This window comes from Aspergillus mulundensis (assembly GCF_003369625.1).
Source record: "Aspergillus mulundensis strain DSM 5745 chromosome Unknown scaffold_12, whole genome shotgun sequence".
In the NCBI taxonomy this organism is placed as follows: domain Eukaryota; kingdom Fungi; phylum Ascomycota; class Eurotiomycetes; order Eurotiales; family Aspergillaceae; genus Aspergillus; species Aspergillus mulundensis.
The window spans coordinates 390,403-414,192 of record NW_020797900.1 but is presented as its reverse complement, the minus strand read 5'-3'; the positions used below and the strand labels follow the sequence as shown (position 1 = coordinate 414,192).

Here is a 23,790-nt window from a genome sequence, read left to right as displayed (position 1 = left end):
GGCTCCCGATGATCTAGATCTTCTTCTTTCAGATAATCCTTGCCTGCCGCCAGCGTTGGCTATAGCATCGGGCCCCTGGGTTGGTGACCACCCTGTTAAAATTATGAACCCTAACTTTATTACCGAGGCTATTATAAGGCTCTGGGCTTGGGACCGAGCTCGGGCCCTTTGGAGCCTGTCCAGGCTGTGGACTGCTATGCTAGGGGCCCTTTTTAACAAAGGCATATAACGCCCAAGTGTTTGTAAGCAGCTTAGACCCGGGTTCTAACTTGCATGGGACTGCTATAATAAGCGGTTGCCTCGCACAGGGCATTTAACCTGGCATAAGATGTTATTACTAAGGGATAGACTTGCCCGCGCTGGCGAACTTGGACCCTTGATTAATGCTAGTACTTGGGAACCTCCCACTAATAAATAATTTGTTGTTTGATAGTTTTCTTATCTTTTCCTGGCGGCTATTTTATGGTTTGTATCTTGTGTACCCAATGCTGGCTTGGAATCTTTTCTTTGTATGGGCTATTATGGACTTGTCCTTTTTATCTATGTGCTTTGTTTACTGCTGTGGCCTCTAAAATAAAAAAGGAAATGGATTGTGTGAATCTTGGAAACCTTTATATTTTATGTTACCTTTATATTTCTTACTGGACTGCCAGGCCAATAAACTATTTCCTATTGCGTTTTTTCTATATATTGTAATAGACTAGGTTGCACTCTGCTATAGGACTCTCCCGCGATCACTGGCCTTTGCTGGGCGGTAAACTTAGCCATTCCGCGGACTCAGCCTTCGGCGCCCTGTCTTGTTGGGTTTGGCTACGGCGAAGGGATGAGCGAGGAGCGGCATAAGTATGGATGAATAAGTGGTCTCTTCTGCTCCAGCCAGAGAGCGTGGATTGAATGAACTTAAGACACGCAACTCGGTTGGGACTGACTGACAGACAAAGCTACACCGATCAAAGGATTAGAAGAACGGACCTGCAAGCAACATCGAACCATCTAGCCGGATCGCGGTCTCCAGCATGCCATTCCAGGACTGGTATGTTCTAGTCCTCCGAGAGCTCCCTCGACTACTCCTCGGGTTTATGGTAATTCTTGGGATCAACCCGAGGTCCAAGTTGGTCACTCTCTGCCCCAAAGTTGCGCAGCTTGAAGTAACCGTGCCATTTAGTCCGGTCAATTGGACGCCGGTTGAGATAACAGTCCCATACGTATTGAAAGTCAGGTCTGACCTAGTTATGCAGAGTAAGTCTTCCAAGCAACTTCCCTGCGATGCCCTGACTTAAACAAGTTTACTTAAAACTTGGTTTGCTGATTTACCAGCAGGAACGCCTGAGCGCGAACCTTCCTGCATGCATTTCGTGTTTCCGGCCCGTGGTAAGTATTTGTCCGTTGGATGCCCATATAGGACCCCAAACCCGTCCCGTACAGCGCCCTTTCTCGCTTATTCTTATTGAAGGCCTGTCTTAGCAAGGATCCATAAGCCCGACTCAATGAGCCCACTACAGTCCACAGAGAGCGCAAGGTCAGGGGCCCATGTTCTAATATCGTGCTCCTTGTAATATTAGGATATAAAGATACCCTTTAGTTTCCAGGGATAAAAGGCAAAATAAACGTAACATAAGGAACACAAAACGCCCGTCCCTGGAACAAGTTACCGAATCGTATACCCCCCATCAACCCTAACATCCGCCCCATTGATCATCCCACTCGAGTCCTGCTCCCACCACGCCAGTTAGCCAACCCCTTAACCCGAACCTTTACGCCTGCCCTTACCAACAACGAGACCAAGACCAAGACCAAGACCAAGAACAAGAACGGACTCACCCGACACAGGAAAACAACCGCATCGCCAACCTCCCCGGGCACCACCGCCCTTCCCGTCGGAATACTCTGCAGCAGCCTCTCCTTCACCCCTTCCCCGCCCCACGCCTTCCGCCCCAACTCCGTCCACGCCACCGTCGGCGACACCGTATTCGCCGTTATCCCCTTCCCCGCCCACTCACTCGCCATGCAGCGCGTCAGCCCGAGCACCGCCGCCTTGGAGGCACAGTACGCGCCGTGTCCGTGCAGCGCGACATGCGCGGCTTGCGAGGCGAGCGTTACGATGCGCCCGGGCGGGACGGACCCCGAACCCGTGTCCGCGTGTGTGTTGTTTTTCGCTTTCGCGGCTTCGGCGGCGGCGAAGTACATGGTTGCAAAGGCCTGCGAGCACAGCGTTGGGCCCAGCACGTTGGTCGTCAGGTGCTTGAGGGTTTCGTGCGCTGGGGTTGTGTGCAGGGGGCTGAGGGAGACGTAGCCGGCGGTGTTGATTAGGATGCTGGGGAACGCGTCGAGGTCGGGGTGTTCGTGGTCGGCTTTTAGGGAGGTGAAGGCGGCTTGCACGGAGAGGGGGTTGGTGATGTCGCATTCGTAGGTGGTGATGTTGGTGGTGTCGTTGTTGTAGCGGGATGAGAGGAGGGCGTTGCGCTGGGCGGCTTCGAAGGGGGCGTAGAGGATTGCGAGGTGCGCGCCTTCGGAGCGCAGTTTTTCGCCGATGGAGGAGCCGAGGCCGCCTGTTTGTTACTTGTCAGTGGTGAGTTTTATGGTTTGGATTTGGGGGATAAGAAGGGGATAGATGGGGGTTTGCATTGTCGCACCAAGGCCGCCCGGGAGGATTGCGAGTCTGCGGGCGAAGGCCATGCCCAGAGATGGGAGGTCTATATAGGGATCTATACGGGTACGGAAGATAGAGAGATTGAAGAATTGAATTGACCTGGATTAAAGGTCGTGCGGGGTCCCCGTTATATTTGCATCTGAGTCATGCAAGGGAGACTCCCGGACTTTCTCCGGCCAAGAACAACGCATACGTCAGACCTGGATGGCCCAGCCATGTGCATCTTAAGTTCTTAACTGATCAAGCCTTAATGCCCGTACGTTGACAAACTCGGCGGCAAATCCTCAACCCGAGTGCCCCATCCGCTTTCCTCCTCCCCAAGCTCCAGCTCCAACACACCCCCCTCCGCAAAGAAATCATGGCCGATCCAATTCTTCGTCCAGGCCTTCCCATCCCTCTTCACACTCTGGATATAGATATTCCCGTAGGCCGGGTCGAAATTGATATTCCGGACGGTCGCCACCTTGCCCGTGACCTCGTTCCTTATTCTAACCTCCTTGAAGAACGGCGGCGTGATCAGATACACGTCCTGGCCATGCACAGGGAACAGGCCGAGCATCGCAAGCACCGCGAATGAGCCCATTGCGCCGCTGTCGTCGTTACCGGGGATGCCGGCGACGGACGTATTAAACTGCCATGGGATGTACCTGTGGGCCTGTTTAGCTGATAATCCCGGGCGGCCGGCGTAGTGGAATTGGTAGACTGTCAAGAAGGCCTGTTCGTCGCCGAGGTAGAGGATGCCTGAGCTGTGAAGGAAGGAGAGACGGGAGACGAAGGAGTCCGCGCCGCCGAGGGTTGTGATAAGAGCGGCCATGTCTTGCGGGACGAAGCTGGAGACGGGTGGTTAGCATAAAACCCCTGATCTGCAATGAAGCATGGTAGGGCGAGAAAAGGCTTACAAGGTATAGAGCCAACAACTGCCCTCATACGTCTCATGCCCGTTCTCGTTCAGGTAACAAGATGTGAAGTTCAATAATGGGCTGCAAAAGATCGGATCCTGGTATGCCCAGCTCCCATTTTCGAGGCGCGGCTGGAGGAAACCGGTGAAATTGGTGTCGACACCTTGGACCGCCGACGACTGATCTTCTTTCCAAAGGTTCAGCCAGTTCCCAGACCGTCTGATATATTTGTCGCGATCCGCCGTGTGACCCAGCTTGTCCGCCATGAGCGCAATGCAAAAGTCATTGTATGCATATTCGACAGTCCTCGACACACTTCTCGTCCGCAGTCCTTCAGTGCCTGGGTCCGTGTCATTCTTCGGGATATACCCGAGGCTTTTCCAGCTCGCGAGCCCGCCGCGTCCTTCAACATTCCAGTTTAGTGGCTCGACCTCTGCGTCTTTCACAATCGCCTCGTATGCTGTATCCCAGTCGACATCAATTACGCCCTTGAGGTAGGCTTCTGCGATGAGCACATCCGCGTTCGAACCGCCCTGAGTCCATCCCTTACAGAGCGACATCCGGCAATCTGGTAGGTAGCCTTCATGGCGGTAGATGTCGACCAAGCTTCGGATCATGAGGGACTGCGATATGGGATCGATCAGTGTAAGTAGTTGGTGGATACCACGAAACGAATCCCAGATGCTGTGTGTCAACTGTCAGCTTGACTATAGACCAAACTGGTTGAGAGAATCTTACCAATAGAAACTATCGTAATACGGTTCGTCGCTTTCCCACAACGGGTTCTCCCCAGTGTAGTCCTGGGGACTAATCATAGCACGGTACGCACCACTCCAAAAGACCTTTTGGAGGTCAGTCGACACGCCCTCGGCGTCAATTGTGATGACATCCATTTTCTTTCTCCAGGCAGTCTCAGCAGCGGCGACTGTTGCGTCAAAGTCAAAATCAGGTTGCTCTTTTTCGGCATTGGAACACGCCTGCTCGACGCTGATGAAACTCACTCCGACTCGCGCAGATATGACATCGTCCGCAGATACGGAGTCGAATCTCACGAACGTACCAGCGGAAAACTGACTCGCGGAGTAGGACGAATTGATCGAAACTGATACCGTGGATTGCCCTATTTCGGCGCTCGAATTCGTCCACGCGCCGCTATCACGAATATCCGCTCCTCGGAAGTCAACGCAAACATGCATGTTATACGTGCCCTGGCCAAAGCTGGGATTGAAGTTGCCGCTTGCAGTCAGTCTGCCGGTCCTGGGATCAACCGAGGCAGTCCCGTTATTCCTCGACTGCGGAAGGTCGGTAATATCGAGGAGAATCACCGGTTTGAGATCTTGAGTCGCAGCAGGGAATCCGAAACCGTATAAAGCGGAGTGATTCGTTACAGCCATTTCAGCGTGGACGCCATTGTCAAGACCGATGCTGAAATACCCAGGCCGCGCTTTAGGCGAGTCACGATTCCACGCGACTGCTCTGTCCGACGACGTCCAGGCGCATTTTGCGAGCTCATCCTCGGGACAACCGGGATGGACGAAAAGAGGGAAGTTCCCCATGGATGAGGCCTGACGTATTGTCAATGTGGAGTGCAAGGAGACCTTGTTTGCATAACCTACACCTCCAGTCCCCGAATCGTGCATGTGCGAGAACCCCGTTACATGCGTAGTGTCGTAGGCGAACCCGCCTTGGTTTTCCCCCTCTGTGTCGGCGACGGCTTTGACCATGCCTGCGCGTGTTATAAGCCCAGGATCAACGGTGTCGGCGAGTTGACTTACCAAAAGGCAAGGTCGCCCCGGCGAACGAATGCCCTAAAGAGAGTTAGCCACCGATCGGCGACTTGATGCTTCGAAGGACTAGCTTACCTCCATTTGCAGTGCCTATGAAGGGGTCGATGAGGTCCAAGACGTCAAAATTGCTCGAATTTTGCCCTTTCACTGACGGAATGCACAATAGCAGACGGCCGATGATCCGAATCGCCGGAGCCTTTCGACGCAGAAACCATTTCATGGCCACAAATGGCCACAACTATCGTCTTGATAAGAGTTTTGGGAGTGAGTAGAAGTCGGGATATGGTTTGGTTGGAATTCCGGGAGAGCTGGGAGGCAGGAAGAACATTCCGCTTCCATGACAAACAGGAGCAGTTAACCCCGCCTTCAGGATCGCCCAAAAGGCGGAGGCAGGGGTTGGTTACATTGGAGGGAGGGAAGTGAGGGGGATCGTCAGGCGCATTGACAAGGCGACTGGGCCAACAGACAGGGGTCGACTTTAGGAAGCTTAACCCGCTCCTCGGGGTCTGTTACCGCGCCCTGGCTAAAGAGAATCGGGAGGTACCACAGCCGCAGCCACAGAATTTCATATGCTTCCCTTGACGAAGGATGACATGAACAACGTCTGTGAGCCCCAATTGAATACGGGAATGCCTGGCTGACCGGTCTGACTTTGTCCCTTCGGGCGCGTGCACACCCCCGCTAGGGGTAGGAGGGATCAAGCGCCACGATTGGGCTAAAGGCTAGAGCGCATATGCCGATCAGTCGGCGAAAGATACTATGGAGTATGCGCAGAGCCTGGGTCTCGCGCGATCAACCACTATAGGCCGCGTCCTCGGAATTTGAGCTTGATGCGACGCCTGTCCGTAAGACGGCGAGGGTCGTTCGGGGCCTGCCCCGGGGGATGAACCACGCACCAAAAAGCAGTCCAATGATTTTCTAGATCTTGATGCTCAGATCAAATCCATCACAATCCTATCCCACGATTTCCCCGCAGTGTCAGAAGATGGACGCGGGATTTGAGAGGTGTCTCCGCCAGGCGCCGCTGGCTTTCCCGTTGCCAAATTCGAGTCCAAATACGCCCTAAGGTTTGCATTGTCTTGTCGCAAATGCGCGTTCTCGGACAGAAGCTCTTGGGTACGGCTGCGGTGGAAGTCCAACTCCGACATCATGCCGCCGAGCTTGAGTAATAAGTCCATCGAGTACTGAGACTCTGGAAAGGCGCCATTGGCACGGAGGAAGTCCCGAGCTCGGTAGAGAGTGTTGGGATCAAAAGCGTCCGGAGCAGCATGATCTGGTGCAAAGGACGGACCGTGCATCCTGTGCTGAGGTACCGGCGTGAAGTGGCCGGCAGTTGCTGTCCCTGCAGGACTAACGATCCCACTGGCGGACAAAGGCGTGGCTGTACGGGAAGCTTCGGGAGATGCCAACGAAGTTCTTTTTGACGGAGCATAATCCCATCGTCCAGCGGTGCACGCCGGACAATGAAATCTGGTCTGCGCATAAGGGATGGTCGATGCTGCCAGACATGATCGATGGTACGCTCTACAGCAGGTTTCACAGGGAAGTAGATCGTTGGGCCCGCGGCACTCAGAGCATATTACATTATGAGGCTCTCCCGAGGCTGGATAGTGATTAGCTGAGGCACTGAGTGGACACGATGAGGTGTACCGACCGAGCCACTGTTTATATAATGGGTGCTTCTCCGCTTCGGCAGTTTTGGAGTCGGGAATGGAGGCGCTTGAGGGACGTTGAGATAAGGTGAGTGGATTACATGCGTGTTCCCGGGCAGTTTTTGTAGTTCTCTCAGCCCAAAGGCGTGGCTTTGAGTTCTGTCTCAGCATTGTGGTGAGTCGTGTGAGACTTCCACCACCACACCCGGAACAGGTTGTTCCTTCCGGTCGCTGGGAGGTTGTTCCGTCCGGCGCTAGAAAGTTGATCCGACCGACGCAGGAAAGTTGATCCGACCGAGTTATCTCCGGTGGCGCTGCCGAACTTCCGGATCGGTCATTCCACCCTGCTTGGAATCAACAACAATGTCATCTATCCTTGATTCCTGGCTTCATCCATCGATTGACGGTGCCTGACTTCCTGATAATGCCTGGAGTGCCGTCCAACAAGGCATGTGGACGCTGCAAAAAGAGACACCTCAAGGTTGGTGCCACTCCCTTATCTCCGGATACGTAGGGGCTGATAACGCAGTGTGATGAAACACGACCGCACTGCCAACGCTGTACCGATGCCGGAGTGGAATGTCCCGGCTTTGTGCAGACGCGCAAGTTCATTGATCAGGGCGCGTCGGTAAGAAAGCGGTATGCTCCTTATCAGGAGAATGGGCCCAAGCCTACAACTGCGAAGGCCAAACGTGTAAGCCAAGCTATACTCTTCCTCCATGGAGATGCCAACTAAGAAATACAGCAGCATCTTGAAGTACAAAATGGAGATGGCAGTAGTCTTCAAAGCCAAGGCCAATCTACTTCCCAAATGCCTCCATTGGACGATGTCGATCATCGCCCGGCAATCCCTTCGGCATTGGACAGTGCTCCTATTCTTCCACCAATTCAGGCGCATGCTTCAAACGTCGTTTGCAGCGGAATGATGTACAGTGCTGCGCCTGATTCTTCATGGCCGGGTTCAGATGCCCGCATTGGTCCCCCAGCGACTGTAGGTGACGCCAGCGCTGGCGCTGGCACCTTCACCGAGCACCCGAGTCAGCCTTCACCTAACACCAGACCCTCTTTATCTCGGACTCCTTCCCAGCGCGGCGAGCAGGAGGAGTTTCAGGATATATTCTCTGAGCTCATGACCGGGACAGAACACGAGATATCCTTTCTAACGCGGCACTACTGCGAAGTCATCTCTAGCTGGTATGCCTGGACGTTCTTCTACTCCTGCACCTACTTATACCCCTCCAGGTTCGATGTTTCAGATTCCAGGAAATTCTTCGGTGGCTACGTGCCAATCCGAGCGATAGACGAACAGTCACTGCGGTATGCAATCGCAGCTATCTCAGCCAAGCATCTTGCCAGGATGAAAGGCGTCAAATCGGTATTCACCGGTGGTCTGTTCACATCGCCTGCAACCATGGAGACTTACCCCAGCGCTCATCAAGTCGATTGGTCGTTGAAAGCTGCCAACTACTATTATCTCGCAGTCTCGCACATGAACAAGTCAATGTCGGACTACGCCGCTGTGTCTACGTCTGACGTTCTGGAACCACCAATATCCGTGGTGAACCGCTGGCTCAACCTCCAGCTGAAACGCGGAGAGGAAGGCCCACGCACCACTGATGGAACGTGGAAAACGACCGAGAATCTACTGGCTACCTCAACGATCCTCACCCTCTACAAGACTTTTGATGAGCCAGGGGAAAATTGGCAGTCGTATGTTTCGTTGATGCTTCCCAGCGTCGAGGCCTAGACTAACTCTCACAGATACCTCGCTGGCGTTAAACAGCTGTTCAGTCAATTGCTGGGGCTTACTAGAAAAGACGGTGACCGTCACTTTTCTCCCGGCGTGACGGCGGTATTCTGGAATTTCGCAAGGATGGACTATCTGGCCTCGTACTATAACCGACTACCAACCCATCTGAATCCCGACGACATCGCAGTATGGCAAGCAGCGGGCCTGTCCTTGGATGAGCAAGGGAACCTCGATCCCCCAGACGTCCCAAGAACGCAGGCCTTTTCGCGTGAAGACATGGCAACCAACGTCCTAACACGTCTCCTCAACAAGCTAACAAACTACCTCGCGGCGGCCAAAAAGTCGCAGCTCGAAAATTGGGTCGGCGGGTCATCTCCCGAACCCTCCAGCCGATCCAGCTCCCACTCTCCCGACTCCCACCCCACAACTGCGACCTGGCTGAAGCTCTCATTCGAGTTCCAGTCTTGGGTCGAGCGAATCCCAGAGACGTTTCGTCCTTGTCTACGCATCGAGCGGCCAAAGCCCTCTCCAACCGACACGAGCTTTATGCCCTTCCCCGAAATCTTCTACAGCCTCACATCTTGCGCCGCTGCAATGCAGCAGTACCACTTCGGCCGCCTTGCGCTGTCACTGAACCGACCGTCCGATGACATTGCCGGTCCCAGTACCGCATTCGACCGCCTGCAGAGCTACAGGGAGTTGACGAAGGAGGTTGACTATCGCTGCAAGGAAATTTGCGGGATTGCGCTTGGTAGGCCGCAGAGCGGTGCTCGTGTGCAAATGATCACTCTGCTTTATGCGGTCGGGCAGTGCTTGGAGAGGCCTGAAGAGCGGCAGATTGTCATGGACCTCTTGCGCGGCATTGAGGCGGACCTGGGTTGGTCGACCGCTTCGCAGGTGCAGAAGCTGCAGAAGTAAACCTTTATTCACTCCTGCCGGGTGATAGGGCGTTGGAAGCTTACTCAATTGCTTGCAACATTTCCCTTCACCTTGCTTAATGATACATCGGGGTCCTTCATATGCACTATCACCCGTTCGATTCTCATCGGCAAGGTTGACTACGGTCCGCAAACGAAAGCCGCCAGGTTACGACTCTGGGTGGGAAATGCAGAAACCATCTCTTGGTTGAGAGCGCCATCCATTTGATGTTCCCATCCCAGCGTCCTGCGCTAGAATTGTATCAGCACCCGGACCTCGAACTTCCATCTCTCTTGAATCAGGATTCCTGATTCCTCGTTGACCTCAGCGAACCAGATGAAAAGCCATATCATCTGCGCAAAGGTGTCCGCGGAAACTCAGACCTTAGACTAATGCAGGAGATGTCAAGCGCGAGCAGGCCTTTGGTGAGAAGCTGAAACTGCGATACTCACCGGCAATTAAGCCATCTATGAGCTGTATAGCTATCCTCAGCCTGGCCTTCATGGTCAACTTTTCATCATCGATTACACTGCGATGAGGGCACTGCAGCACTGTCACGAGCTCATGGCTTCCTCAGATTCTTACCTTTCATTCCAGTCTCGGCACAAATACACAGCTCTCTTTGTTTCGACATATTCTGAACCCAAGCATCTATATCCTACCAAACGCAAACAGGCATAGATACAAGGGTTTTGGAGAGTATCGTTGAAGGGAGACGAAACTAGAAGATTGCGAAACAAAGGACAACAAAAGCTCGAGAAGAAAAAAAGGAACAGGCCACATTTCAAAAAAAAAAAAAAAACCATTGATATCTTGCCGAAAGTGCGCCCCAGATGCATATTAAGGTTAGGTACCATTCCAGTCGAACCTTCATGTTGTTACAGACTGTTTGACTATGCGCCTGAGAAGACACCTAGATAGGCTACCTGCCAACAACAATCTGGTCATCCAAATACACAGCAACCCTTTGTCCAGGTCCGCGATTGACAACGATCGCCGTACCAGCTCCCATGCCCGTACGGTTCGGAGGCACATTGTACTCGATGATCTCATGGCCGTAACCCATCTCCGTCAAGGCGCGCTTCATGATGTCGACTTGGTCAGGCAGAAGCCTGGCGCCGTTGGCCATTGTCTCGAAGCCTGACATGGGCGGTCCTTCGTGCCACCACCGACCACAGATAATAGTTGTGCCGGCGGTCGGAAAGAGATAGGAGTTCTCATCGCGGATCCGTTTCACTTCACGCATCATGGCGCGCACATTCTCCTCACTGACTCGGCTGTCCAGGTTAAGGTTGCTGGGGTTTGGGGGAATGTGTGCGAGGATCGCGGCGTCCGCAGACCAGACTGCCACGACGGAGCAGGAGCCCAACCCGTACGTGCCGATTGCGGGGGCTTGGTTGAAGCGGATCATTCTGACTTCACCCATCCCAACAACGAGGGCTCTGCGTCTGTCTTTTAGGATTGCGAGGTAGCCTTCGGGGAGGCCGTCCGGTCGTCGTCCGACTTGTGACATGATGAGCGGTCTGGGTGGACTGGTGGGTGGACTGGGGGAATATGCAGATAGAATATAATAGACTGGAGTAGGGGATGGATGGAGCTGGTTGGGTTTAGTTATGAATACTGTGTTCAGATGCTTCATTTATACGTCGTTCGGCTCGCTGGACCGGCATTTTGCAAGCATCCATATCCATAGATAGCACTATACTTGGCTGGCGTATCGCTTTGGGCAGTGCTGGACCGGCACCACCTTTCCATCTGGTTGGGTACAATTGCTCTATAGATGAAGGGGTGACTGCCCTAACAAGGCCAAGACGGGCGGTTGTTGCAGTTGCCGCTGCCAAGAGCTGACTCACCCTGAGGGGGTTACTCTCCCTCCCTTCGTCCCTTCTGATTGCTTTTCACCTTCCTCGTCCGCTCTCTTCTCATAGTCCATCTATCTACGTGTTGTCCATCCGCACAGCCAGCATGTCCGTCAACACGATGCCCTCGACGCCCTTGGCCGGTCGCATTACCGATCCGATTCTGCTCGAGGTGCTCAGCAGATACACCAAGACCTCGCCCGAGACGGTCGACGACCTGTTGGCTGCCTGCATTGAGAATGACTTGCCCAAATTCAGGGCCAGATTTGACGATTGGGCGTCAAGTGGCTATGATGTCCATGAGCTTGCTGACGTGATGCGAGAAGCCGTGTGCCGCAACAATGTCGAAATTGTCTCCATGTTACTCTCGCATGGACAGAGTCCGGAAGCCAGTTACGCCACAGACGCAGTAAGGCACAGAGCAAAGGATGTGCTTGCAGTCTTCCTGCAAAACGGCTGGGATATCAACGGGTGTCCAGCTCAGGGTCGCCCCCCTGTACTCGGGTAACTATTCTCTCTCCCAAAGCGTCATGCTGGACTATTCTGATATTTGATGGCAGTCTCGCCGTCCACGATGAGGACATGGCCACATGGCTTCTTGACCGCGGCGCCGACCCAAACCAGCAATCCCTGATTGACCTCACGCCCACGTCTGTGGCCGTCAAGGAAGCTCCTCTTTCCACGATCAAGCTATTCTTCGACCGAGGCGCGGACGTCAATAAGGGACAGCTGCTCCATCACGCTGTTGAACGTGACTCCGGCGAAGCGGGCGTTGTAGCTTTTCTTCTTGAAAAGGGCGCTGCGATCAATGCAAAGATGTACGAGAACCACCCGGTCTCTTTTGGTCTGTATTGCATGATGGGCATTGGAACTCCGCTTCACTTCGCTGCACAAGCGGGTAAGTATGGCCTGGTGCAATACCTTCTGGAAAAAGGTGCAGACCCGACTATCAAGGATGCTCTAGACAAGACTGCGATGGACTGGGCGAGGTTTTCTGGCCACGCGGATGTTATGGGCCTCCTGAAGATTGCCATGGACAAAGACGGTGCGACTGCTGAGGCACGGGATGTGTGAGATCTTCGGCTATGGAGACATGTTCTTGCCTTCATGTACCGTGGGTTCTAGCTATAGGAGTTGATCGAATTGGAATTGCTTTGCAGGCAACTTGCCAAGAGTCCACTTGTTGTTGCACTTTGTGTACTAGCTCTATAGCGGTCCAAGCTCTCAACCACTCTAGATGTATGCCGCAGTCCGCGAGCTGCTTCGGGTGCGCCATGCAGCATGAAACCTGGTCTGAATGCCTAGGTCTAGTAAGACGCTGTATCATATCTCTGGAGAGATACCTTGCCCATGCATGGCAGTGGTCAGATATTAGCTCCCAGCATCATACTAAGCCTGATAAATTACCCATCCAACCTGGGATTATGTCCATGATGAACTTTTGCAGTAACATGGAGAATCTGAGGTATGATTCAGATGGGTGCACATCTCCTTTTGGTCCGCTTTGTCTGACCTGAAGTGCAGCAGAACCAACATCCCGCGTCTACCTCCGGAACCTCGTTTTGCGCTGGAAGATGCGAGTCGTGAAGTGCACCGCTTGACGTTTCGGGAAATACCATCGTGGCCGGTACGTGAGACATCTTACACTGCAAGATAAGGGGCGCTGTTGATCCGACAAACTTATGGTATGGTATCCTTAGGCAATCCATGAATTCCTGCTTAATGTATGGCCAGCATCCACGCCCGGCGCGGGCTCCATAGCGAGGAGGGATTATCTGTTCTGCAATGCGAGCATACAAGAAGAGCTGCTTCCTAGGAGTCCACACCTGAGCCCCCGGCCCCTACAAGAGGTCCTTGAGAAGAGCGTTATATTCCCATTGGGGGAGTCGCCGCTAACAAAATGCCCGAACTGCTCAAGACGCTACCCATCGAAGAACCTCAGATCTCCCGTGTTAAGTTGGTAAGCTCATCTTTCGCCGGACCTTTGCATCCACTCTCTGGATCCGTACCTGACTGTCCCGTACAGCATCAAATGCGGGTTCTGGGTGCACATCCGCGACTCGTATCCCAACGAGCCAGATCCCCTCGCGGCAATCGCGCTCCGAGATATCGCACAAAGCAACCTCGACCTTCACGAGCTCCTACGCCCATTCAAGAAAGTAATCGAGCAGGGTGCCGCGCACAGTAGGACGCTTAGCGGGAAGGACACCGAGCTCCAGGCAGACCAATATCTGCGGCACGAAATCCGCTCCAGCTGGGGCGCCCATCCAGCCTAACTCGCGTCTCGAGTCCAAAACTTCCAACGCGTGACTCTATGCCCGGTGCAATGGCCCAGTGGAACGCAGCTCGCGGCGGTGCTGAAAGCCCACAGGATCCTTGACGCGACCATGGACGGCGTCAAGCACTGCATTGGCTTGATCGGCGCTGGGTCTGGCCTTGCCTTTGATGCCCAGCCGTTGCCAGGATGATTGGCGGCCGGTTTGGGCGCGTATCAAGCACCGAGGACGTTCAGCTCCAGCCTCTCTGGGATATCTACCGTCGGTGAGCCGCGCACCGTGCGAAAGTCGAGGACCAGGTGCGATTCCTGGGCGTCTACGCTCGGTATGCGCAAAAGCTCGCAGGTGACGCGCTCACGGTTCATCACCCCTCGATCGTCAGAGCACGGTGTCTCTTGTGGATCGTGCCCGTTCTGCTCGATTTCGAAGCCAGGGTTCTTGTCGGCTCGTTGCAACCGCTCGCTCGGACATACCACAAGGCCAGCAAAGCGCCGAACCACCCGACGCCTTTCAAGATCTTGAATCCCCTGTGGGTGCCGCATGTGATTATCGGACGGCTGATGTTTGACCTTCTTGACAATGCCAGGGCGCTTGTCTTGCCGGACGAGCCTTTCTATGCCTTTGCGGTTGTCTACCGTGTGCTGGCGGAGTCGGGGGTCTTTGTCTTGCTTTCTTATGGACCAAAGTCTTGATCGGCATCCGCTGGATCTCGCACCGCGGTGTTTCTTCAATGCCTCGATCTTCACCGGTGACGCCGTGTTGCATGGATGGCGGGTTACGTATAGGTCTCAGCTGCAGAGGCTGCTTGAGGTAGGGCAGGGCTTAATGCCGCGAGGGATGGTCGATTAGTGCGCATCTAGACAGGGTGGGATGTAGATCGTCGTGTTTCATTGCAACTGTTTTCATTGTCCTTCCTTGAAAGATGGCTACCTATGAGTAGCTGTTTACAAAGGCTCATGGTCTCCTGTGATCAAGGAATACTACGACGCCTGTGGCTTTAACCCAATATCAAGGCGAGAGGAAGCCTTATGACCACTGTCCAGTATTCTCTAATGGTACCTTCATAACCTACGTGATTCCTCTACAGACATCCGAGAAACTCTCCAATACCCTCAAAGGCTCATTCCCCGCCGGACAGTGACAATTCTGGATTGGGTTCCTTCCATCACTTTGGTTACCTTATGGCACTACCTCCTTCATCTCTGGGCATCCGTTATCGTACATTTATCGCTTCCAACCTTATCGAGGTTCTTCGTGCTGATTGAACCATGGATATCTACTCTTCATAACTTCAAGTCCGGGAAGCACCCCACCACTACTCCGTACCATACCATACCATGGGTATACATTTACACTTCAGGCTCACATCACCCTTGAATCACCGGCCACCAATCATGAGAATTCTCTCAAGCCTCGGAACTTACATCACTCTTGCACCACTTCCAATAACAGCTTGCCTATCCATGGCACGACTCGGGTTGCCATTCATATAGCCAGCCCTTGGCCCGGGTAAAATAAATCCATTATCCTCTCAATCTACACGAGTTCATAGTGCTCGATTATCGATTATCCCCATTCGATCGAAGAACCAAATGTCTGAAAATAGTACGTACAGCCATCGCACATCATATGCAACCATATGTCCTAATACACACCCCAGACCCAGTGCCGTCCCAGACGCTACACCCCCAACAGGGTCAGCAGCCCGCTTTCGGAGCGTACAATCTCTCGGAGCCCGAGGGCGAGGATGCGCCTTCCTCCGGTCAACAAGACCAACTCCCACAGCTGTCTGGACAAGAAGCAGATGTTCCAATGGCGCATGGGGCCAGGAGCGAGAGGTCGTACAGCGGGGTGGGACTTTCGGGGGAATTTGAGGAAGAGGACTTTGGTGACAGTCAGTGGCAGGCTGGGGATATGTAGATGGGTTTTGATGTTGTTAGCTCGATGGCGTATTTCTACCAGAGGTACTGTCTAGGGAACAGTAATGCAGCTGTCTACGTTGCTGGGTAGGTCTTTGCTGGTTAGATACATGGTTCAGGAAGAGTTGTGTATTTTTTTATCTTGCTAGTCCATACCTACTGGGTATATGCCCGTCTTCTCAGTCTGTAAGGGGCTACTTGAAGGCAACTGAGAAGAGAATCCTGAATCCTCGGGTCGTTGGCTTGCAAGCACATCGAGTCGGTCAAGCGATCTGCACGGAGATGGGTGATGTATCATATTCCAAGAACATACTACGTGAGAAAATATCTGTCTACCTACTGCGAAGCAATGTCTGAGACATTGAACAGTGAATTTGCAGATGACCTTTCAGCACGTACTAGCTTAACCCGGTGTGAGTGAAAATGCCGATCGAAACGCTTCCAGGCCACTCCAATGCCAGAGGAGTGCCCGGACTCGACAACGGATTTAGGGGCTTGCTTCATGAAACACAACCTGCAGGTGTACCTGGTAGATCCGCTCCAGCCTCAACGTCTTCGGGCCGAGTGATCGCCAGTGTCAACGGCAACGGCGGGGATGCGTCGCAATGCCTGTGCTGTTGATGTATCACATACTTCTAGGACGGTGGACTCCACTTGCGTGAAGAAATGTCTCAGTAGCAGGACCATATGGTATGAATATGGGATTCAAGGGCATTGCCATGGTTGGACCTGCCTAGGTTTGGCCCTGAGATCATCGATGCCAATGGCTAAGCACGTGCACTCAACAAGCCCTGGCAATTCCGGACAAATTGTGGTCATAGATTAGGTAGTCTCAGCTACCCTAGCAGATAAGATGTAACAGACTATCAACTGCAAAGGCCGCAAGGTTAAGCGAAGCAAACGGGGAAGATCCAAACCGAGTGAGTAAATGATAACACGTCCACCACCCTGGCTAGCCAACTACACCGACTTACTAAGTATAGACGAGAAGCCCAGCCGTGCAAGGTATTTCGAGCATGACTCGTTCAGTTTCCCGCCGTCGACTCAAACTATAATGAAGCTCGGTTAAGCCGAGCGTGCATGTTTGGATTCCCTAGCGATATTCGGCCATCACATGGGGGTAGTGCTCCTTCGGGGGCAGCGGCGCCTGAGTAGGACATTTGGTAACCATCGCCAAGCGGTCTCTGTTTCTTGCTTTGGCGATTCTCGGCTAGGGCTGCTGATATCACTGAATAGTGATCATGATAGGCACCAAGGCAACTCGGAATACCGACACAGCACACTGCTTGTTCATAGGTTATTGATGCGAATGCCCGCATATTAGCTTATCCTCCTCGCTAGTACGTTCAGATCGATTGAGCATGACGGTGCAGTTGCCCGAAGCAGATCGTTACTAAGGCATTTCGTAACTTCTCTATCTCGACCTTGCCTACGCTAGCTGATCCATCATGCTATCGTCGTTAACATGTGGCAACCCAAGGGAACTCGGAGCACCGGCCGCTGTACCTAGTGTATGATAAGGCTGGTCGGGGCACGGGGAGCTTCCGACGCGAAGAGATACGGCAGATAGGCTTAGTATAGGTGCCTTTGGTACTTATGGTGGCCCCGACATTGAGAATCCTGATTTTATTTAAGCTGGCACTGGGACTGGAAGTTGAGCTTGCGCTTCATTTGGCTTGTTGGGACTAGCTAGTGTGCAGCATGGTTCGAGGCTGTCTTACTTGGCTCCTCTGGAATAGCATCCAAGGATAGATTGAACTATAGATGATTAGCTTAGTTGGAGGCTCAAAGTAGATACCCTACTTACGTACAGAGCTACGAGAACTCCGCATCTCGCCCGAGCTGGGCTCGGTTCGGACATACACCCATCGGTTATATCGGGTAGTGACATGGTGTCGGCGAGGCCGGGTTTACGTATTGGAAATAGTTGATCCTGGTATATCGGGGATGGAAATCCTTGTACTATTTTCACACATCATCGAGAGAATACTGTTATGTCATCGCATGTGATTATCAGCCCTGGGCAGAAGCATGGCATGACGAGCTTGGTCTTAGCCGCGTGGGAGTTGGAGGTATATCACGCCCACTAGTATATTCTTTCATGCAGGACAGGCATGCTATTCCCCTTCTGCACAGCCATGGATGGCACAGACCCAAGGACTCCAACTGAGTCTTCTCAGCAACCACCAACATGGCCGGATCTCAGCACTCAGCTCACCACCAGGTTACCAGTCTACGCCCTACAATAACCTTGCCTCCAGCTTGATCCTGCTAACCAACTCCCGACCGACCAAAAATAGCCAATCCCGACCCCGACCCCAGCTAGCAAAGAATACGAGCAAAAGCAAACATACAACAAACATCCCCCGCAATCATCCTCGTCCACGCCGCCTGGCACCCCCGCAAACTACGCCTCCTTCGCCGATGCCCCGCCAAAGGCTTCCCAGTGAATAGTGAACTGCCCGCTGCTGCCGACCTGCGACCGAACCCGCACTCCACCGGCATGTCTAACGGATGACGTCGCCGTCAAGGCCGTCCGTGGCCACGCTCGCAAACAGGGCGAGCGCATCCTCACCTCATCATCCTCATGGTCATACACTCGTACGGCGGGGCGGCTGGGTCGGATGCAGCGAGGGATTATGCCTTTGGATCCCCATCACTGCAGAGAACGGGGATGGAGATGGAGATGGTGGCGCCGCCCCGGCGTCGGCGTCGGCGGCGTAATCCACCTCCTCCACCTCGGTCCTTGCGCCTACATGCTCCCCTCATGCACCGCAACCTGGGACACCGTAGCCGAGGCGGATTGCCAACTGATCTTCGGGGAGTGTGTTGAGACCGACTCGAGAGGGGACATTCCCGCGTGACCCCGCGGGGATGTTCTTCGGTGGGGATGATGCTGGCTAGGCCCGGGGGTGCGAGAAGCGGGTGGAGAATGGAGATTGGGACTATGGAGGTGGATACCGTGTGTGTACGGTACGTGTCATGGTGTTTTTGTGAGCAGGAGAGTGAGATGGTGAGGGTTTGGAGTGGAGGCGGCTGGTTCTGGTCTACATCAGCTTGCCGTAGTCTCCAGAGTCCAGCTAGGGAGAACTGCTATGAATGCTATGAATGCTATGAATGCTATGAATAGCCACGGCTTCTCTCCCAATGATAAGGCCTGAGCTCAAGCGCACTGCAGCATCCTGCGATCGATCGTGGACTGTCTCGATTCGCCAGCAAATCCGATCTCGGGATTGGCAGCGGCTGAACCGATCAGACTGTTAGTGTCCTGCTAGCAGACTCTGCCAGTGACTAGGCCGATCTGAAGCTGAGACACTGACGTCGGCGATAAATGAATACGAGCCATGGCGATGAGGGGCAGCGATCGCAGGAAAGTGCTTACCCACCTGCTGGCTTGAGTCACCGTCGCACTGCTGCGGCAGGCTTGCAGGGCATTTCGTGTCATGCCGTCATGGTGAGAAGTTAGAGCGATGCGGGCGGGCGATGCTCGTGATGCTGTGTGGAATACAGTCAGAATCAGATCAGGAATGGAATCGACGTGTCAGATCGGCCGTAAGAGGTCTCGACCAATCGCCCGGGAACTCCGGAAGAAGTTGGAGATTGGCAAGCTGCAAGGACCGCGCTGTCGGTAATCAGTAGGTTGGCATTGGTGGTTGATTGCCTACTCCAGGGCTGGAAGCTGAGTTGTCAGGTCTGTGCGGCCATGCAGCCTGCTCCTTCAGTCTTGTCAATTCCGAAAGAGTTCGAGTCTACAGGTGAACAAAGAACTGGTCCATGACAAGACAAGTTTTACCATTGCTCCCTATCTCGAACCATCCCCTATCGCTTCCAACCCCCCAGCACAATCCTCAGCCTTCACCTTCCATGTTTACACCTGCCCTCCCATTTTCATTAGGTACCTAGCCTACCCTCAAACCACATCCGTACTCGGCGCAATCGTCCTCAACGTAATCGCCACGTACCCGGAACTGGTATCACTCCAGACCAGATCCCAAACGCCCTCGACCCCCGTCTTCTCCGCGTAAAAGTTCGCGCCGGCCGTCGTGATCAGCACGTAGTTGCCGTAGACGGCGAAGACGCTCGCCGCGTCGGACGACACGGCCTGCGACGTCTTGGGCGCGAAGACGACGTCCCCGACGCCCTTGCCGTCGGAGGGCAGCGTGAGCACGAAGTTGCTGAACGAGGCGCTGTCTTTCTTGGGGTGCGCGATGTACGTGTTTGGGGAGATCGTGGCGACCGTGACTAGGGGTGTTAGAGCTGGTTTGCAAGGTGGTGGGATGGACGCTTACAGTAGACTTCTTCAGTGACCTTTGCGGTGGACTTGGTTGGGTTGCCGATTTGGGCTTTTCCTGCGTGTCACAAAGGTCTCAGTACAGGGCTCCTAAGTAGATATGGGTTTAGGAGTAGGTACCGTCGGCGTAGAAGACCGGCAACCCGCTGATCCCGTCGCCGTAGGCGTACAGACTGAATGTATCGGACGACTGGCGAGCCTCGAGGGGGAAGGCGTTCGTAGCGACAGCGACGCAGGAGAGCGCGAAGAGCAGAAGCGAGCGAGAGAACATTGCGATGGCCTTGGTTGACGGCGAGGATTGGGGTCGGAATCAACGAAGGCCAACAAGTAGACAAGAGCTTATGATGAGAGCGAGCGATGGAAGAAAGATGCAGACTGGAGGCCGTATGGAGGATGCTTGATGCCAGTCCGCAGGTATATGAGGCACTGCCACTCAGGCGCCCGGTCCAGGCAGCAGAACTTGCAAGATAATGATAACATGGGCTGTCAAGACTCCTTCATTTGAGTGCTTCCATGAATAACCCTGTACCCCTGACCGGACAACCCCAGCAAGGGCGATCGCGGTCTGAATCACAACGTAAGCGCTCTCAATACCAGGATTCCGCATCGCAATCCCAACCAAGGTGAGATCGCGACGCACCCCGCGGAACACGAGGTTTGCTTTTTCAGCCCGAGACAGAGCCAATAACGAGCCTGCCTGCAGAGATACCAGACCTCGATGAGACATACCTAGACGCCAGCCCTAATCGGACCGTGATAAACCATGGACCCTGCAAGGCTTGTACGACGAGCTGACATTCGGCGCCAATTTACCCTTAGCCTTGGAAGCTGAAGTCAGACTGGACTCGGGCATAGGGTTCGGGTCCAGCCAGCCAGCCAGCAAAGTTAGCCCAGCGAAAGCACCAACGTAACCAACGTAGAAGTGAGACACGCAGCGCATGGCAGGAGCAGGAGCAGGCTGCATTAGTTCGCGCTCCCACCGCGGTTCAGCATCCTCGAAGTTTACGGCGTAGTACAATAAGGTTAGGTATTTGGGGATCTAACTTCAGCCCCATGGCCTCGCAAAGGATCAATGAACGGGGCTGTAATTGGACCGGCCATACCTAATCTGTCGCTTATCGACACCCATGTCCATGCCATGCAAGCCATGCCATCCATGCCATGTCATGCCATGCTGGGGCCAAGGCGAACAGGGCTGATCCTGGAGCTGATAGCCGGCTGATCCTGGCTGGGCTTCACGGTCGGAGTTAAACGTGCATGATGCTATATCGGGTGCCCGGGGGCCCGGGCTGTGGAATGTGTTCGCTGGTTGGTCGATGCGGCTCTGGATATGGAGATTGGCAGGGACAGCCCTGGAGTCGGTGAGTATTGGTGCTGGGTGCATGTGCGGAGGTGGGCCCCCCTCCCTGTATGCATTGTACTGAATGAGGCCGGTTGATGACGGCGTTGAGCATGTCGCGCTGGTCGCGTGTCTCACACGACCTGCTGGACGGGATGCTGGACGCCGGATGATGCCGGGCACCTACCGCTACAATGGGCGCAAGTGGGCGGCCGCAGTGGTTGCTGGAAATGGATTATCTTGGAAATGCTATCTGGTCATGGAGGCTGAGGTATAAGGTTGCCGCTGACCACCTGCAGTGCGTTTCTTCAGATAATCTTCTACTTCATGACTTTGACTTTGTTGTAGGCTTGCCTCGTGTCCACTCGCTACCCGATGCGTTCTTTTCTTCTTCTAGTACTTGCCCTTTGTGCCTCTGCGTCTTGGGTCTTTGAGCATGACTTTCAGGCGGAGGAACGCTCGTTACTCTTTGGGACTGATGTCTCGCCACTGAAACGGAGACAGGAGGAGGGCACCGCCTCTGACTCTGACTCCGATGTCTCCATTGCTGGTGGTGGGCGTCCCCGACCAACGTCTACGTCTACAAGGACAACATCCACAAGGACCAGGACAAGAACCAGGTCTACATCCACAAGCACAAGCACAAGAACCAGGTCTACATCCACCCGCACAACCACAACCTCAACCTCAACCACATCTCCACCCCCCTCAACCGGCACCCCCTGCGCAGGCAACACCCCCGACACCCGCAGCGAATGGTGCGACCACTCCATCGACACAAACTGGGCCGAAATCACCCCGGACACCGGCGTGACGCGCGAATACTGGCTAACCCTGGACGAGATGACCGCAGCGCCAGACGGGATCTCGCGCCCCGTCGTCGCAGTCAACGGCACAATCCCCGGGCCCACGATCACCGCCGACTGGGGCGACGAGCTGATAATCCACATCAAGAACAACCTGCACGAAACGCTCAACGGGAGCACCATCCACTGGCACGGGCTCTGGCAGCGCGGGACCAACGAGCACGACGGCGTGGTGTCCATCACGCAGTGCCCCATCACGCCCGGGCACGAGTACACATACCGCTTCCGCGCGCAGCAGTACGGGACGACCTGGTACCACTCGCACATCAGCCTGCAGGCGTGGGACGGGATCATCGGGCCCATTGTGATTCACGGGCCGGCGACGGCGAACTACGATGTTGATGGCGGCACGGTATTCCTGAATGACTGGACGCACCGGACGATGGAGGAGCTGTTCTGGTATGCGCAGACGGTCGGCCCGCCGTTGCTCAATAACTCGTTGATCAATGGGATGGGCGTTTATGGGTCCGGCGAGAGTCAGACGGGGGAGCGGTTCAGTATGAAGGTTGAGGAGGGGACGTCGTATCGTCTCCGCCTGATTAATGGGGCCATTGACACGGTGTACAAGTTCATGATTGATGAGCATGAGCTGACGGTTATCGCGATGGACCTGGTTCCTGTCAAGCCGTTTAAGGCGACGAGCGTGAGTCTTGCTATGGGTGAGTTTCCGACCTTCCTCTAATCCTTTCATATGGTAATGGTAGACACTAATAAGGACTCCAGGCCAACGCTACGACGTAATCGTAACCGCCAACCGAGACTCCAAAGCCTCGAACTTCTGGCTGCGCACCATCCCCCAACAATCCTGCAGCGACATCGAAGACCCCGGCAACATCGCCGGCATCTTCTACTACGGCGACACCCCAGACACGCCCAAAACACAGCCCTTCTCCTTCGTCGACAGCTGCAACGACGAGCCCATGGCCAGCCTGATCCCGCACGTCCCCATGGACGTCCAACCACCCGACTACTACGACAACACGCTCGCCACAATCGGCTTCAACGAGAAGAACTACTTCCGGTGGCTGCTCAACTCCACCACAATGCAAGTCTACTGGGACGACCCAACCCTCCTGCAAATCCTAAACGGCGAGGACACATTCGCCAACAGCTCAGCGGTGATCTCGCTGCCGCGCGCAAACGAGTGGGTGTATCTGATCGTGAACACGACCCTGCCCGTCTCGCACCCGATCCACCTGCACGGGCACGACTTCGCTATCCTCGCGCAGGGCACGAATCCCTGGGACGGCACGCTGCAGACGTCGAACCCGCCGCGCCGCGATACCGCCATCCTCCCGGGCAACGGGTACCTGGTTATGGCGTGGGAGACGGATAACCCCGGGGCGTGGCTCATGCATTGCCATATTGGGTGGCATACGACGGAGGGGTTTGCGCTGCAGTTTGTGGAGAGGATCGATGAGGTCCGGGACATTGTGGATGGGGGGTTTGTGGGCGATGCGTGTCGGACGTGGGGCGGGTATGATGAGGAGTTTGGGGTTGAGCAGCATGATTCGGGGGTTTGAGTTACTAAACGGGAGGGTGGAAATGAGGTTGCGTGGGGTGGCATATTGTTTGGGATATTTG

At 54.4% G+C, this 23,790-nt stretch overlaps 8 protein-coding genes across 8 annotated transcripts; 5 read left to right on the top strand and 3 right to left on the bottom strand.

Moving 5' to 3' along the window:
- Positions 1–1,648: 1,648 nt before the first annotated feature.
- DSM5745_09467 (glycoside hydrolase family 92 protein) lies at positions 1,649–5,417 on the bottom strand (the record flags this gene model as incomplete). Its single annotated transcript, XM_026751483.1, has 6 exons — positions 1,649–1,711; positions 1,771–2,549; positions 2,921–3,480; positions 3,550–4,233; positions 4,288–5,357; positions 5,412–5,417. The coding sequence occupies 6 exons, from the start codon at positions 5,415–5,417 to the stop codon at positions 1,649–1,651; spliced, it is 3,162 nt and encodes a 1,053-aa protein (XP_026599831.1).
- Positions 5,418–6,268: 851 nt separating this feature from the next.
- Positions 6,269–6,634, bottom strand: DSM5745_09466 (PHD finger protein; the record flags this gene model as incomplete). The annotated part of the gene is made up of 1 exon (XM_026751482.1): positions 6,269–6,634. The coding sequence occupies one exon, from the start codon at positions 6,632–6,634 to the stop codon at positions 6,269–6,271; it is 366 nt and encodes a 121-aa protein (XP_026599830.1).
- A 778-nt stretch (positions 6,635–7,412) lies between these two features.
- DSM5745_09465 (Zn(II)2Cys6 transcription factor) lies at positions 7,413–9,656 on the top strand (the record flags this gene model as incomplete). Its single annotated transcript, XM_026751481.1, has 5 exons — positions 7,413–7,469; positions 7,518–7,682; positions 7,734–8,182; positions 8,231–8,698; positions 8,750–9,656. 5 exons carry the CDS (start codon positions 7,413–7,415, stop codon positions 9,654–9,656), a joined length of 2,046 nt encoding a protein of 681 aa, XP_026599829.1.
- A 922-nt stretch (positions 9,657–10,578) lies between these two features.
- On the bottom strand, positions 10,579–11,169 carry DSM5745_09464 (uncharacterized protein; the record flags this gene model as incomplete). Its single annotated transcript, XM_026751480.1, has 1 exon — positions 10,579–11,169. One exon carries the CDS (start codon positions 11,167–11,169, stop codon positions 10,579–10,581), a length of 591 nt encoding a protein of 196 aa, XP_026599828.1.
- A 452-nt stretch (positions 11,170–11,621) lies between these two features.
- DSM5745_09463 (ankyrin repeat domain-containing protein) lies at positions 11,622–12,589 on the top strand (the record flags this gene model as incomplete). The annotated part of the gene is made up of 2 exons (XM_026751479.1): positions 11,622–12,019; positions 12,076–12,589. 2 exons carry the CDS (start codon positions 11,622–11,624, stop codon positions 12,587–12,589), a joined length of 912 nt encoding a protein of 303 aa, XP_026599827.1.
- An 826-nt stretch (positions 12,590–13,415) lies between these two features.
- DSM5745_09462 (uncharacterized protein) lies at positions 13,416–13,791 on the top strand (the record flags this gene model as incomplete). The annotated part of the gene is made up of 2 exons (XM_026751478.1): positions 13,416–13,471; positions 13,542–13,791. The coding sequence occupies 2 exons, from the start codon at positions 13,416–13,418 to the stop codon at positions 13,789–13,791; spliced, it is 306 nt and encodes a 101-aa protein (XP_026599826.1).
- A 1,592-nt stretch (positions 13,792–15,383) lies between these two features.
- DSM5745_09461 (uncharacterized protein) lies at positions 15,384–15,711 on the top strand (the record flags this gene model as incomplete). The annotated part of the gene is made up of 2 exons (XM_026751477.1): positions 15,384–15,396; positions 15,452–15,711. 2 exons carry the CDS (start codon positions 15,384–15,386, stop codon positions 15,709–15,711), a joined length of 273 nt encoding a protein of 90 aa, XP_026599825.1.
- A 5,714-nt stretch (positions 15,712–21,425) lies between these two features.
- DSM5745_09460 (uncharacterized protein) lies at positions 21,426–23,729 on the top strand (the record flags this gene model as incomplete). The annotated part of the gene is made up of 3 exons (XM_026751476.1): positions 21,426–21,611; positions 21,689–22,865; positions 22,930–23,729. 3 exons carry the CDS (start codon positions 21,426–21,428, stop codon positions 23,727–23,729), a joined length of 2,163 nt encoding a protein of 720 aa, XP_026599824.1.
- Positions 23,730–23,790: the final 61 nt, after the last annotated feature.